This window comes from Lipotes vexillifer, unplaced genomic scaffold, assembly GCF_000442215.2.
Source record: "Lipotes vexillifer unplaced genomic scaffold, Lipotes_vexillifer_v1.1 scaffold640, whole genome shotgun sequence".
Classification (NCBI taxonomy): Eukaryota; Metazoa; Chordata; class Mammalia; order Artiodactyla; family Lipotidae; genus Lipotes; species Lipotes vexillifer.
The window spans coordinates 417,314-432,261 of record NW_006773138.1 but is presented as its reverse complement, the minus strand read 5'-3'; the positions used below and the strand labels follow the sequence as shown (position 1 = coordinate 432,261).

The following is a 14,948-nucleotide window of genomic DNA, read 5'->3' as shown; positions in this document are numbered from 1 at the left end:
ACATTTTTTAATACATTCATGCATTGATGCACATTTTGGTTGTTTCCATATTTTGACTTTTGTGAATAGTGCTGCAGTGAACATGGGAATGCTAATATCTCTTTGAGATCCTGATTTTACTTCTTTTGGATAAATACCTAGAAGTAGGCTTGCTGGATCATATGGTAGTTCTTTTTTAATTTTTTGAGGAACTGCCATACTGTTTTCCATAACAGCTGCACCATTTTGCATTCCCACCAACAGTGCACAACAGTTCCAGTTTCACTACAACCTTGTCAATGTTTGTTGTCATTTGTTTTTTTGGTAATAACCATACTAACAGGTGTGAGGTAATATCTCATTGTGGTTTTGATTTGCAACTTCCCTGGTGATTAGTAACATTGAGTAATGTTATACTTTTTGTTATCAATTTTCCTCTATTAGCTTTTTAATTTTATAATCTTGTTATTCTTTTAGTAATTAACTTAGAGATTCCAGTATGCCTTTCTGACTTACTATAATTTACCATGAATTGGCACTTTTACTGCTCTCCAGACTTTACTCTAAATTAACTTATTAAAGTCTAATGTGAATTAGTATTTTAGCACCTCGTGAACAGTATAAAAATGTTTTAATAGTATAATTCCATTTACCTCCCTGTTATGACTTTTGTGCTGTTAGGCCTTTTGACTCTGTCCATGTCTTTTGTACTTTTTCCACATTTTCTGTATTAATACCCTTTTTTCTCTCTGCACTTCAGTCTGAATGTTTTCCACTGATATCTTGCAGCTAATTAACACTCTGTTCTATTTCTTCTTTTTCTTTTAATTTGTTTTGATTGATTAATTGATTGAAGTAGAGTTGATTTACAATATTTTGTTAGTTTCAGGTATACAGCAAAGGGATTCAGTTTTTTTTTTCAGATTATATTCCATTATGAGTTATTACAAGATATTGAATATAGTTCCCTATGCTATCCAGTAAATCCTTGTTACTTAACCATTTTATATATAGTAGTTTGCATCTGTTAATCCCATACTCCTAATTTATCCCTTCTCCCCTCCCTTTTCTCTTTGGTAACCATAAGTTTGCTTTCTATATCTGTGAGTCTGTTTCTTTTTGTATATAGATTCATTTGTATTATTTTTTGGATTCCATGTATAAGTGATATCATTACAGTATTTGTCTTTCTCTGACTTACTTCACTTAGGCTGGTATTCTCTAGGTCCATCCATGTTGCTGCAAATGGCAGTATTTCATTATTTTTTATGGCTAAATTATATTTCACCGTGTGTGTGTGTGTGTGTGTGTGTGTGTGTACCGCATCTTTTTAAAAAAAATTTTTTATCGGAATATAATTGATTTACAATATTGTCTTAGTTTCTGCTGTACAGCAAAGTGAGTCAGTTATACATACATGTATAACCACTCCTTTTTAGATTCTATTCCCATATAGGTCATTACAGAGTATTGAATAAAGTTCCCTGTACATGCCACATCTTCTTAACCCAATTGTCTGTTGATGGGCACTTGGGTTGTTTTTGTGTCTTGCCTATTGTATATAGTTCTACTATGCTGTTCTACTATTTTTAATTTGCTTTTAAAACTTATCTTTTGGAATCTCAGTAAATTTTTCAGTTCTGAAATTTTTATTTGATTTTAAAAAAATGGAGTCCATGTTTCTGGTGCAATTCTCCATGTTTTTTCTTTATCCTCTTAAATGTGTCACTCCTAATCTCTGTTTCATAATTCCACTATCTGAATCACTATAGGTCTCTTTTTATCATTTACTGTTTCTTTCTTTGTTTTTGGTTATTTGGGTCTACTGGTTTAGTAGGCCTCACAGTCCTACTGTGGATAAAAATTATAGAGGCTCTGGAATATGTTTTCTATTTCCAAAGAGAGTTAAGTTTTCTAGCAGGCAGATAGAATGCTATCAGATCGCCTTGATTGTGTTAGGGTCTGGTTTTAGGCTTTTTAGTCTGGTCTGTTTCACTTATGTCCTTATTCCTGGGGTCTTACCTGAAAGTTTGGGGTACTTACCAAAGCCTTTCTACTTTGATAAGACTTGAACTCCAACCTTTGTCTTCTCAACATCATGTAGCTTTTCTGATCCCTCTGTTCACTGCTCAGCTCATTAGCCTTTCAGCTACTGTTCTTTACTGAATTTCTTGGAATTTCACTACACACATGCCATGTAGAAGTCAGCTGATGACTCAGGGAAATTGCATGCAGATTTTTGGATTTGCTTCTCTGTAGTACCCTTCTTTCCAAGTCTAGCCTCTTAAGTTCCTGCTCTTTGGGCATCCACAGACTCCAACCTCTGTTTCCACAGTCTAGTAAAAAACCACTTTGTGTTTATATCCTACATCTCTGTGCCATGATTCAACAATTGCCCTAAGACGAAAAGTCAAGGTAAATGCAGAGCTTACCTAGCTGTGCTCTGTTCTTCCAGATATCACAGTCCCTTCAGTCCAGCTTGTATTGCTGTTGTTTAATGCTGGCTATTTCTAAAAATCTCTTTTGTCTGACTTTTACAGTTTCTAGACTATAGGAAGATAGTCTAAAACAACTTGTTCTGTCATGATCACAACCAATTTTGACTTAAAATTCTCCCTCAGTAACATTTTCTAATTGAGGTATAATATTTATAATATAAAATTTTATAATATATATAAAATTTATAATAAGTTTGAGGTGTACAACATCCATTGTGTGTGTGTGGCATGTGTATGTGTACATATATATATATGTGCACACATACATACATACATATATATATATATATATATACCACATCTTCTTTACCCATTCATCTGTTGATGGACACTTAGGTTACTTCCTTATCTTGGCTATTGTAGATAATGCTACTGTGAACATTGAGGTGCATGTATCTTTTTGAATTAGTGTTTTCATTTTCTTTGCACATATACCCAAGAGTGGAATTGCTGGGTCATATGGTAGTTCTATTTTTAGTTTTTTGAGGAACCTTTATACTGTTTGCCACAGTGGCTGCACCAGTTTACATTCCCAACAACAGAGTACAGGTTTCCCTTTTCTCCACATCCTTGCCAACATTTGTTATTTGTGGGGTTTTTTTTTTGCGGTACACGGGCCTCTCACTGTTGTGGCCTCTCCCGTTGTGGAGCACAGGCTCCGGATGCGCAGGCTCAGTGGCCACAGCTCACGGGCCCAGCTGCTCTGCGGCGTGTGGGATCTTCCCAGACCGGCGCACGAACCCACGTCCCCTGCATCGGCAGGTGGACTCTCAACCACTGCGCCACCAGGGAAGCCCTATTTGTGGTATTTTTGATGATAGTTGTTCTAACAGGTGTGAAGTCATATCGCATTGTGGTTTTGATTTGCATTTTTCTGATGACTAGCGATTTTGAATATCTTTTCATGTGCCTGTTGGCCATCTGTATATCTTCTTTGGAAAATTGTCTATTCACATCTTCTGCCCATTTTTGTAATCGGGTTGTTTGTTTTTTTGATATTGAGTTGTATGAATTGTTTATATATTTGGATTTTAACCCCTCTGTAAATTTTTTTTGAAGTCTTTGTTGAATTTGTTACAATATTGCTTCTGTTTCATGTTTTGGTTTTTTGGCCGCCAGGCATGTGGGATCTTATCTCCCCCTCCAGGGATCGAACCCGCACCCCCTGCATTGGAAGGTGAAGTTTTAACCACTGGACCACCAAGGAAGTCCCCCCTCTGTAACATTTTTGTTTTGTTTTGTTTTGTTTTGTTTTTGTTTTTGTTTTGTTTTTGCAGTAGGCGGGCCTCTCACTGTTGTGGCCTCTCCCGTTGCGGAGCACCGGACGTGCAGGCTCTGAGGCCATGGCCCGCGGGCCCAGCCGCTTCGCGCCATGTGGGATCTTCCCGGACCGGGGCACGAACCCGTGTCCCCTGCATTGGCAGGCGGACTCTCAACCACTGCGCCACCAGGGAAGCCCTCTCTGTAACATTTTAATGGTCATGTTCTTTTTAAATTTTTCTCTACTTCATCAGTTTTCTTTTATAATACTTGGGAATAATTTCAGATACAATTATAAAGCGTCTGACCGTTGTGAAGATTATAATGAGAATTATATCATGGCTTTTTCTAAATCACTTTCTGTATGCTGACATTTGCTTATAAATCAAAACAAGAGCCACAATAATCTATGGCTTTTTAAAATTTAATCTATTCTCTTTTTTTAAATTGAGTTAAAATCGACATATTTCAGGTGTACAGTGTAATCATTTGATATTTGTGTATATTGCAAAATGATCACCTCAATAAGTCTAGTTAACATTTGTCATTCTTATATTAAACTAGCTATGCTTTTATCCATATCTTTCTCATTTATACTAGAGTTTACCTTCCTTGAAATAATTGGGACTCACATTTGTATGATACTTTAGAGTTTGTAAATGGCTACCATATCCATTATAGTCTCATTTGATTCTCATGACAACCTGTTAGATTTGTAAATATTATTATTTTTCAAATGATGAAACTAAGGCTAAGAATGTTAGAGAGACTTAGGTAGTAAATTATTGAGCAGGAACTTGAATATACTACTTCCTAATTCCAAATCGTATTCCATCCTTTAAAAATACTTGGAGTTTAATGTTTAAATAGGCTTACAGAAAAATATATACAACTTCTTTACCTCAGTAGACTATTTATAGATGTTCCCTACTCCTTTACCTAATTAGTTTTTGCAGTAGTTGTAATTAATACATGGATAATTTGTTTTAGGATATCCGGTTTTCTGCATCCTCTATTTCCTAATTAGTTGTTAATGTTTGTATACAAGCTTTATGTTTATTATTTTTTACTTCTGAATAATTTTTTCATTTACTCTGCTTTATTTAGTCATTCCTCTGTTTTATTACCACTAAGGTAATAAAAGTTAACTTTTTTAAAAGTTATTTTCTTTTTTTTTTTTTTTTTTCTTTTTCTTTTTGGCCACACAGTGCGGCATTTGGGATCTTAGTTCCCTGACCAGGGATTGAACCTGCACCCCCTGCAGCTGAAGCACGGAGTCTTAACCACTGGACCACCGGGGAAGTCCCAAAAGTTATTTTCTTAGGATGAATTTCTAGGACAGGACTGCTGGGTCAGAGGATGTACTAGTTTGTAGGCCTTCAATGTATTGGTCCAAGTTACTTTTATTTTTATTCCTGTCTTCACGTTATTAGCAAGTCTATCTATCCTAGTATCTGTCATACTCAGGAATCATACTTTTAATTTCTTTACAAGGATCCTGAATTTTAATATCCAAGTTTGTCATTTTGTATGATCCCTTAACCCTAATGTACACTTACACATCCATTTCTCTGTCTGCTCAGTGCTGATAACTCTTGGGAAAGAGCTGGGCATATATCACATCAAGGCTTTTCTTAACGTAGTTATTATTAAGCTTGTTTTTAAGTATATGACTTAATCCACCTCAGAAAATTGAATTTCTACAGAAGAAACTTATTTTAAAAGTTGGAAAGGAAGTCCTGTTCCTTTGCAAATTAAGTTTGATGACTTTTATTTAATAAATATGTTTGATATTTTGTTATGTGCAGGCATTTTCCTTTGAAGAACCCAGCTTACTCTCACTTGAAATGGTTCACCTGGGTGATGGAAACATTTGGTTGTCGTTTTAATGAATACTAGGGAAGAAAGGATCACAAGAGATCTCTTCAGTGTGCACACAGGCTATCTCTAGTACTGTTTGATAAACAGTATCTTAGAAACTTATGTAAAAGGAAAAAGCAAGTAGGAATAGAATCAACCAGAGTTTTCTGATGGGATTTTTGAGAAATCCTTTTAAAGATATGAACTGTCACAAAATTCATCTGATATTGTGGCACATATAGAAAGTAATTTAATTTAATAACCTTTTATAAATGAAAATGAATTAAGTAATCTCTATAAGATGTTTGGTTACCGGAGACTAAGGATAAATGTCCTTTAAAGGGTAGGGATATAAAGAGTGAGTGACTGTGTGTTTATGTTTCTGTGTGTGTGTGTGTGTGTGTGTGCACACGCAGGTGTGCGTGCATATGTGCTCATGTACAGGTACCCATGGTGTTCACTTTGTGTGAATAAACTGAGATCCTATCCACATGGTTTGCAGTCCTCAGGAAAACCTTTGACCTACTGTGTTTTGTTTCCTCTCAAAATATTCAAATTAGCAGACCCTTTCTTAATATTGCTTAATACCCTGGGACTCTTGGGCTTCCCTTCATTGATTAGTTTTCTGAGGCCAAGTTTCATTGTTTTGGATGAACATTTTGGATGTAGATACCTTACACCTGACTCCTCTTTTAAATAATCCATCCCATTTGCCCATTAAACACAGTTGTGTTTTTTCAGACCATGCCCCAGCTCCTAGTTATTAATAGCTAGTTGTAGCCATGGAGCATTCTTTCAGCTCTTCACACATGCAAACATGGCATTATTGGGATGTTTAGCACTTCTCTGTAGGAGTGTCAGGTTGTCACGGTATTATTTAGTAAATAAGAGATTTGTTTATGGTAAGGAGTATTAATAATTAAAGATTTGTTGCAAGATAAAAGCTTACTCTTTTAGTATGTCTGTATAATGAAACATTATTCAGCCATAGAAAGACATGAAGAATTAATACATGATACAACATAGATGAACCCTGAAAACATTATGCAAAGTGAAAAAAGATGTGTAAGGCTATGTATTATATGATTCCATTTAAACAGAATGTCTGGAATAGGAAATTTATGAAGACAGAAAGTAGATTAGTGGTTGCCAGGGGCTAGGGGGTAGGTGGAAATGGGAGTGACTGCTAATGGGTATGGGGTTTCTTTTTAGGGTGATGAAAATGTTCTGGAATGAGACAGAGGTAATGGTTGTACAACCTCGTGAATATCCTAAAAACCACTGGGGTATGTGAGTTATATGTCAATTCTTTTAAAGCTTACTATTTTAAGATAAAGTAACTCTGTGTGAAACCTTATAAACATGGTTATCACAAAACTAGGGTACATACTATAATGGATTACATGGTAAATTCACTGTATGACTTTGGGTAAGTTGTTTAACCTCTTTAAGTCTGTTTCTTCATCTTAAAATTGGACTAATATGAATACTTTTATCACAGAGTTGTTTTGAGGACTAAATGTGATGTAATACCTATAAAGTGCTGGACATAGTGTATTGTGCTTGTGCAGTGTACATAGGGAGTCTTCTCAAATGTAACTAAACATTCAGACTCATGAGTATCGTAGGCCACACCTGGCATGAGGTTTACTTAGAAGGACATTAGGACAGGGAACACAGTTAAGCAGCAGGGCGGCATCCTGCATTAGTAGAATTAGTTCTCCCACCAATATGCTTCAGTCTACATAGCTAATCAGAGTTATTCTGTTTGGTCCCCAGGCGACAGGTCTGGGACAAGGAAATGAGACTCACATGTGCAGGGGTAGCCACAGACTCTAAAGGAGAAGAAAACCTTTTATTACAGCTCTATAGACAGAGCTTCCAAGGTCCCTGCAAGGGACATGTCCAGATACAGGAATCACCATACTCACAGAAGCCCAAAGCCAAGACTTCTCCATCAAATATTTGTAGTTCATTTGTAGTTTCTCCCAATTTGATGCAATTTACCCATCAGGTAAATTCATATTTATACGTAGTGTTGCTGAATAACCCAGTTGACATTGTGTCTTAGGTTTCTGTTGAAACAGACCTTGGAAGTTAAGGGTCCAGTTTTCATGCAGCGGGGAAAGAAGTGTTTTTTTGTTTTGTCTTGTTTTACTCTTTATTCACAGCCTGACGCTTATTAAGTGCTCAGTAAATGTACCCATAGGGAACCTTCCAGATCTCTCACTTCCTGTAAATTAGTGAAACTCTAGCCTATATGTCACATGTCTAAGTTTATTTGTGCTTTATCCTTGCTTTTCTGATGTCCTTGTTCTATTCCACACTGCCCATCCTGGCAAAATAGTCCCTTACTTACCAATGTCTCTTCCTGCTTTGCTGTGTTTTTTCAGTCTCCACCATGCACTGACGATGCTATTCCAGGCTCAGAAGTTTTTCAATGGGGGCTGCCCTGAACTGGCCTCAGACTGGTGAAACTTCTCAGTGGTTTGTTTCAAACTGGGGAAAATAATTCCCCCTTTGGATATCCAGAAGGGTCCCAAAGCAGTGTTACTTTGGCCCCATTGTGTTATAAGAGTTTATTTGTTAAGTATTTCTTTGAGTTATTATGTCTGTCTCTTCTCCTAGAATCTGTATGTGTATCCAAAGAGTTGAGTTGGGGATAGTTTTGAGTAATAATTGTTATGCGGTACCCAGGTTTCTTGCTTCTCTCCTTCATCTTGGGCTTATCCTGTCAGACTTCTCAGATTTCTTATTTATTTATATTTTTGGCTGCATTGGGTCTTCGTTTCTGCGCTCGGGCTTTCTCTAGTTGTGTGGAGTGGGGGCTACTCTTCGTTGCAGTGCGCTGGCTTCTCACTGGGGTCGTTTCACTTGTTGCGGACCACAGGCTCTAGGCACATGGGCTTCAGTAGTTGTGGCACGTGGGCTCAGTAGTTGTGGCTCGCGGGCTCTAGAGCGCAGGCTCAGTAGCTGTGGCACATGGGCTTAGTTGCTCCGTGGCCAGACTTCTCAGATTTCAATCCTCCTTTCCCAGAAGTGAATCCTTCAGTACCCTTTATACCATCAGTTCCCCAAACATATAGAGAAACTTTATTAATATTATGAAGATTACAGAATTGCTTTAATCTTTTGCCTTTATTGCTATGCTCCAGCACTAAGAGCATTTTCACTGTTGCTCTTCTTATGCCTTAGCTTAATGTCAGTTATCAGCAGCACTCAGAGGTTATTTCTCAAAGCAGAGTTGTTAAGCAAACTGTGACACTATTTGATACATTACTTGAGATGAGAGTACCAGCTGTTCACTGTATTTCAGTTTGCAATTTGAAGGGTACTAAAAGTGCTGATTCTTCTCCTGGGTTTCCATCCTGAGGGCATAGTGCATAGTTCTTAAGACAAACTCATTTTCTGTAAGCCTGAAGACTAAAATCATAATAATTGCACTTTGTATTTTACAGTGTGTGGACCAGTTGACAAAGATCCAAACTGAATTGCAAGAGACAGTGAAAGATTTAGCTAAAGGCAAAAAGAAGTACTTTGAGACTGAACAGATGGCTCATGCAGTACGAGAGAAAGCTGACATCGAGGCAAAGTATGTGTTTTAGCATTTCTGAAAAAGTGATTATACAAATAAATGTTATTTTTGCCAGTAATTTGTTTTCTGTTAATACAGGGCATAGAGTCATTCTTAGGTTATATTGGTTTCATTGGACCTATAAATGTTACATTTATACTTGAGATCAAATTTCCTTTTATATTAGTTGATTTTTATTTAAATTAATATAAGCAAAATGGGAATATTTGATCAGTCAGTTTTCACATTAAATTGAATTTTGAAAAGGAAAGTAGACAAATGATCATGGTATTGGAAGCTTAGCAGAAGTCTGGTTAAAGTTGCTATGGTGGTCTAAATATCAGGGTTTTAGAGCCTCAGTTTTCTCATGCCAGAGTAAATCAGTTGTAGTCGAAAATCCTTGATCCTCAGTATGCCTTTGAAGGACTATGGACGCATCAAGTGAGTAAGACCACTGACCTCAGTATAGAAACTCTGCCCCAGAATTTCTCTTATATGAAGTTCTAACGTATATAATTTTTAATGTATGCTTTAGGAACTGTGTGTGAATTTTACTTTCAATATATGTAAATTAAAAGTCCTTTATTTTGAGAATAATTAGGAAAAGAAGGAACTGGCAGTTTATAACAAAGAAATGCAAAGCTAGCAGTAGAGATTTTTGCAATGACAACTTGAGGAAAGGTTAAAATTTTTTAAGAAAAAATAAACCTGTGTTATAGAATGGGATTCTGAAGATGTCTCTGAGGAAAGGTGAGACTCCCATTCGGTGAGCTCACTGATGGAAAATGTAGGAGTTTGAACGCCGAGTCATGAAATCAGAAAGGCTACGAACACTTGTACAGACTAGGAAGGAGTCAGGGTTGTCTTTCTAATATACTTTTTTATCTGCAGGAAATTAAGCAATCTCATAGGCATCTTGTGAAAATTTAGGCACTCCTGGAAAGTTTATTTTGTCCCAAGGGATGGTAAATGAATACTCATAAAGTGCTTAATGTTACTGGAAAACATATTTAATATTTCCCTAACTTAGTTTATTATCTTTATTATTTTATTTTTATAAGCATACAAATATTTCCTGTACTTTCATAGAGTCAGTGAACCCATCTTCCCAGTTAGACCTGAAGTTTTTAGATTAGGTGTTCTCCATTAGGAATATCCTTTCATGGTGGTTCTTAAGAACTTGTTTTTTAAAATGCTCAGGGATTCTAGAACAGAGAATTGACAGATTCGTAGAGCATATATAAATACCTACTTTAGCCAAGGTCCACAGGGTGAAAATGAGGACAATTGTGGGGCTGTTCCTGAGAAGTATGGATTTGACAGGGTCTAATTCACAGGTGCTGATAACAAGAAACTGCCTTCAAATATAGCCCAGATTCAAAGGGGATACAGCAAATTAGACATTTAATTCAATGTGTAACTTTTCTGGAAAATTAATTCTGCAACAGAGAGAGAAATGCCTCTTTATCTTAATTCACTCACTAAGTGTTTATTGAATGATTACTCTATATCGGGTACTATGGATACAGAGATGACGTAGATAAGATTTGCCCTCAAGAAGTTTAAAGCCTAGAATTAAAAACAGACATGTTTTAAAGTAGATTTACGATTTGTTTATTCACGGTAAACTTAAAGAAGTTAAGTACCTACAGTCACTCACCTAGTAATTAATTTATTTTAGTAGTTGTGTGAAAACACTTTTATGTAAGCATAGAAAATAGATTAATTTTGCCTAATGAAAAAGGAAAGCTTTATAGAAAAAAGTGATGTTTGGACACAGTTCTGAAGAATGGTTTTTCTAAGTAGAGATGAGGGCTTCCCTGGTGGCGCAGTGGTTGAGAGTCCGCCTGCCGATTCAGGGGACAGGGGTTCGTGCTCTGGTCCAGGAAGATCCCACATGCCGTGGAGCAGCTGGGCCCGTGAGCCATGGCTGCTGAGCCTTCGCGTCTGGAGCATGTGCTCCACAATGGGAGAGGCCAAAACATGAGAGGCCCATGTACCCCCAAAAAAAAAAAAAAAAAAAAAAAAAAGTTTGTAGCTAAGTAGAGATGAGAAGGAAGATCAGGAAGGTGAATGAAAACTGGGCTGTATATATTGGGTTAACCAAAAAGTTCCTTTGGGTTTTTCCGTAAGATGTTACGGAAAAACCCAACCGAACATTTTGGCCAACCCAATAGTTTTGATTGATTTGACAGATAGAGATGTGTACATTAGGAGAGAGCATAGAAGGAAGGATACAGTTTGAAGGGATGGCTGAGTTCCACTTTGAATATGTATGTTCTGATAAATATGTGGGACCGTGGGGTGAATATATTTGGTAGAGGGTTATATATCTGACTCTCAGATGAGAATTTGGGCCTGAAGATCTTGCTTTGGGGGTCAGCTGCATATCAGATGATAGTTAAAGGGATGAAAAAAATCATATATAAAATGAGGTGAGAAGTTGAGTTTGGAAACCTAAGGAACATTAACATATGGAAGGTAGGTGAGGAAGAGGAGTATGTAGTATGGTTCATTGTCTATATTTTATTTGCTCTAGATAATAATCTTTGAGGACAGGAACTGTATTATTTTACCTATTACTAGTACCTTCTTTATTACCACAAAAGGATTGTTTGAGGATTAGAAAATGAAGCAGAAGCCAGAGACTTGAATCCTTATATTGGAAAATCCAGATGCAACTCAGACTATTTAGATAATGGCTACAAAAAAAGTCGAAATGAGTATACCCCAAACACAGTCTTAATTAACCCTGAACAGGCGCTCTCAAATTTTAAAGTCTGTGGCCTTTGCTTTTCTAGATCACAATGAATAGGAATCTGATTAATAAAAACAAAGAAAACCCCCATCAAATATGAATATGGCAAGGTAGAAAAATAACAGGAGTCTCTTAGACCCAGCTTTTTTTTAGTAGTGGAGTAGTTGGAATGCATGTTTGTACATACGTCCTTGAATGTTTCTCTCTTGCTAGAAAGTTGAGAGGCTGCTTTTTCTGTCCTCACATTTGCTCTGCAGAGACTGGCTTGCTCTGTCTTCCAATACCAAACGGTCTGCAACTTTATTTCATATTATGGCATAGCTTCCAGCACATTCATTGACTTTTCCCATGGCAATCACCGTGACACTGCAGTCAAGACAAACATTGCAGCTTCAGAAATTACTGGTTGTGGGGAATGTTGGTTGTTCCGTAGCATTTTTCTCCTTATGGTTCTCTCTAGTTGTTTTCATGAAGCCAAGATATTTTAATTACTGATTGTTAGATTATGGTTCCCCTCCTGAGCTGAGAGGGATTGAGGGAAATAAGGACACCAGAAAAGAGAAGGTTAAATAGAACAAAATCATATTAGGGCAGAAAGTCCAAGGGCTTTATCTCTGTTCTGAATACTATAGATATGTTAAGAGTGGAGGGAGCACATAGGCAGGCACCCAAACAAGAAGAACTTTTAATGGGAGATGTGATGGAATTAAGGTCTTTGTAGAGCCTGGTCAGTATCATACAGTAGATTGCATTCCTGGCATTGGCACATTCATGGCACATTCCTGGCACATGGCCCTGAAAGCCTGCTAATCTTTGTCTCCATAGGTTGGTTATCCATGGGCTTCTTTAAGCTTCCTTGTGGTAACTAAAGTATGTGCAATTGTATGATACTGGGAATAATCTATAGTTTGTTGACTCTTGTTTATTAGGAGATACCAACATATTGGATCCGTCAAATTGTATTTTTATCATTCAGGATATTTTTATTTTATTAATCCCACTGTTTTCTGTTTCACCATAATACTAAATTCTTCCTGTAGTAAAATAAAAGAAAATAATCATTGCTTTTGGTTTTCTATTTATTTAGTTCTCTTTTAGAATAGTGTCACAGGAAAGGTCACTTTTTAAAAAATTTAGTAATTATAGTACTTAATCATTTTATTATGATGTAATTTGATAATTTTATTAACATACTTTTCTATTTTTATTATAGATCTAAACTTAGTCTTTTTCAATCAAGAATCAGTTTACAGAAGGCAAGTGTAAAGGTGAGTTTTTGAAACTATATTTCACAATTGAGAAACCTTAGCTTAAAAAAAAAAGAATTGGGCCTTTTGAGGGTGCAGTTCAATTATTTCCATCTGATTTCCATTTAGAGAAGCATTTTAAAGTCATTAGGGAAGAACTTTTTTTCCCAGTTCATGAGGGTTTTTCAACTAAGTGTCAGCACTTTGGATACTCCCTGCTTCTCAAGATTGCTTTAGAGGTAAGTTTCTATACCTAACCTGCTTAGGTAGCCTGCTGTCTTCAACACTTAGTCCAAGAGACTTTAACAAGTCCATGGGCTTTAGAAAGCTCAATAAAATCCATTTCACTCAGATTTATACCTCTGAGCAGATATTCTGGGCCAGATGCAAGTGAATTTTTCCTGTGGGATCCTCAAGCTGTAGAATACCTGATAAATAAGCTTAGTGACCTACCTTTGTCTGCCTGGCTCCCAACTAGCATGTATTTCTTTTGGCACATTAGGGGGTGTTGATTTTTTTTCAAACTATTTTCTAACTCCAGCAGATTTACCCAAGTCTTTGAAGATAAGAGACTTACTTAATTTGAGAACCTTTATCTTCCCATCATAATAAAATGAGCAAAACATTATGAAGTTCTCTCAAAAACTTTGGAAATTCTTAAAGTGTAAATAACAAATATTTGAAAGCACTCTTACTGTGTCAAACAGTTCTAGTCACTGTTTAATTCTTCAGTAGTGTTGAAGAATTTTTATATGCATATAAATTTTTCTCCACATGGTCATCTTTACTCTTGTTGGGGAGCCAACTAAGAGTGGTATCCTCATATGTTTTTCAGTACAGTATCAGTTTGCACTGACTTTTTCTTTTCTCTTACTATGTTTTAGTTAAAAGCCCGGCGATCTGAGTGTAATTCCAAAGCTACCCATGCAAGGAATGATTATCTTCTTACATTAGCAGCAGCAAATGCACACCAGGATCGCTACTATCAAACAGATTTAGTTAACATTATGAAGGTAATACAGCCTTAATATCTGTGGTAATATTGTATCATTAAAGACAAAACAACTCACGAGTTGACTGTTGGGTGTATGGGATTGAGTCTATACAATAGCAGCCAGGCTACCTTGCATTTTGTTGGAATATACTTGGTATTGTTTAGGTGACCTCTGTTTCATGTAATCTGAATTAATTTTAGTATAAGAAAATGTTTAAAGCCAAATCATAGTAAAAGATTGTATTATTCTCTAGCAGCAGCAGATATTTACTGTATAGTGGTTATTAATATATGATTATTTTTTAAAAGCTTAGCTTTTTAAAATTTTATCATTTTATGCTTAATTGATAGGTAAACTTGTGCATTAATATTTTATGAGGTGCCTGTGGGTAAAACAAGAGAAAATGTAACTCGTAGTTATATGAAAATGTCTCTACCCTGAAATGTAGGGTTACAGTTTCTTGTATGACAAAATTCGATCTTGGTCTTTCTCTGTTTACACACCTATATGTATCTTTAACTTTAACTCAAGTAAAGGACAAAGGGTGGAGGAGCAGAAAACTTTTTTAACATGCTGCCAGGTTTGCCCTCACTGCTGATAGACACGTGCTGCTTTGAATTTTCTCATTCTCTCCTGTTGTCTCAAGGACCCAAACTTTTGATTATTCTATCTTTATTTTCAACCCATCCCTCTCAAATGTATTGTTCTTAATGACTGTCCAGCCACATTGCTTTCATTGAATTTCTTGCTTTACGAATCAGAGGTGTTGAGAACGGG

At 36.4% G+C, this 14,948-nt stretch overlaps 1 protein-coding gene across 3 annotated transcripts in view; it reads left to right on the top strand.

Moving 5' to 3' along the window:
* Positions 1–14,948, top strand: part of FCHSD2 (FCH and double SH3 domains 2) — a 298,533-nt gene that overhangs the window by 138,707 nt on the left and 144,878 nt on the right. For all 3 annotated transcript variants that reach the window (XM_007448070.1, XM_007448071.1, XM_007448069.1), the window contains 3 exons: positions 9,056–9,189; positions 13,143–13,197; positions 14,061–14,189. In XM_007448070.1, the coding sequence (XP_007448132.1) occupies positions 9,056–9,189; positions 13,143–13,197; positions 14,061–14,189 (318 nt within the window). The remainder of the gene's footprint in view (positions 1–9,055; positions 9,190–13,142; positions 13,198–14,060; positions 14,190–14,948) is intronic.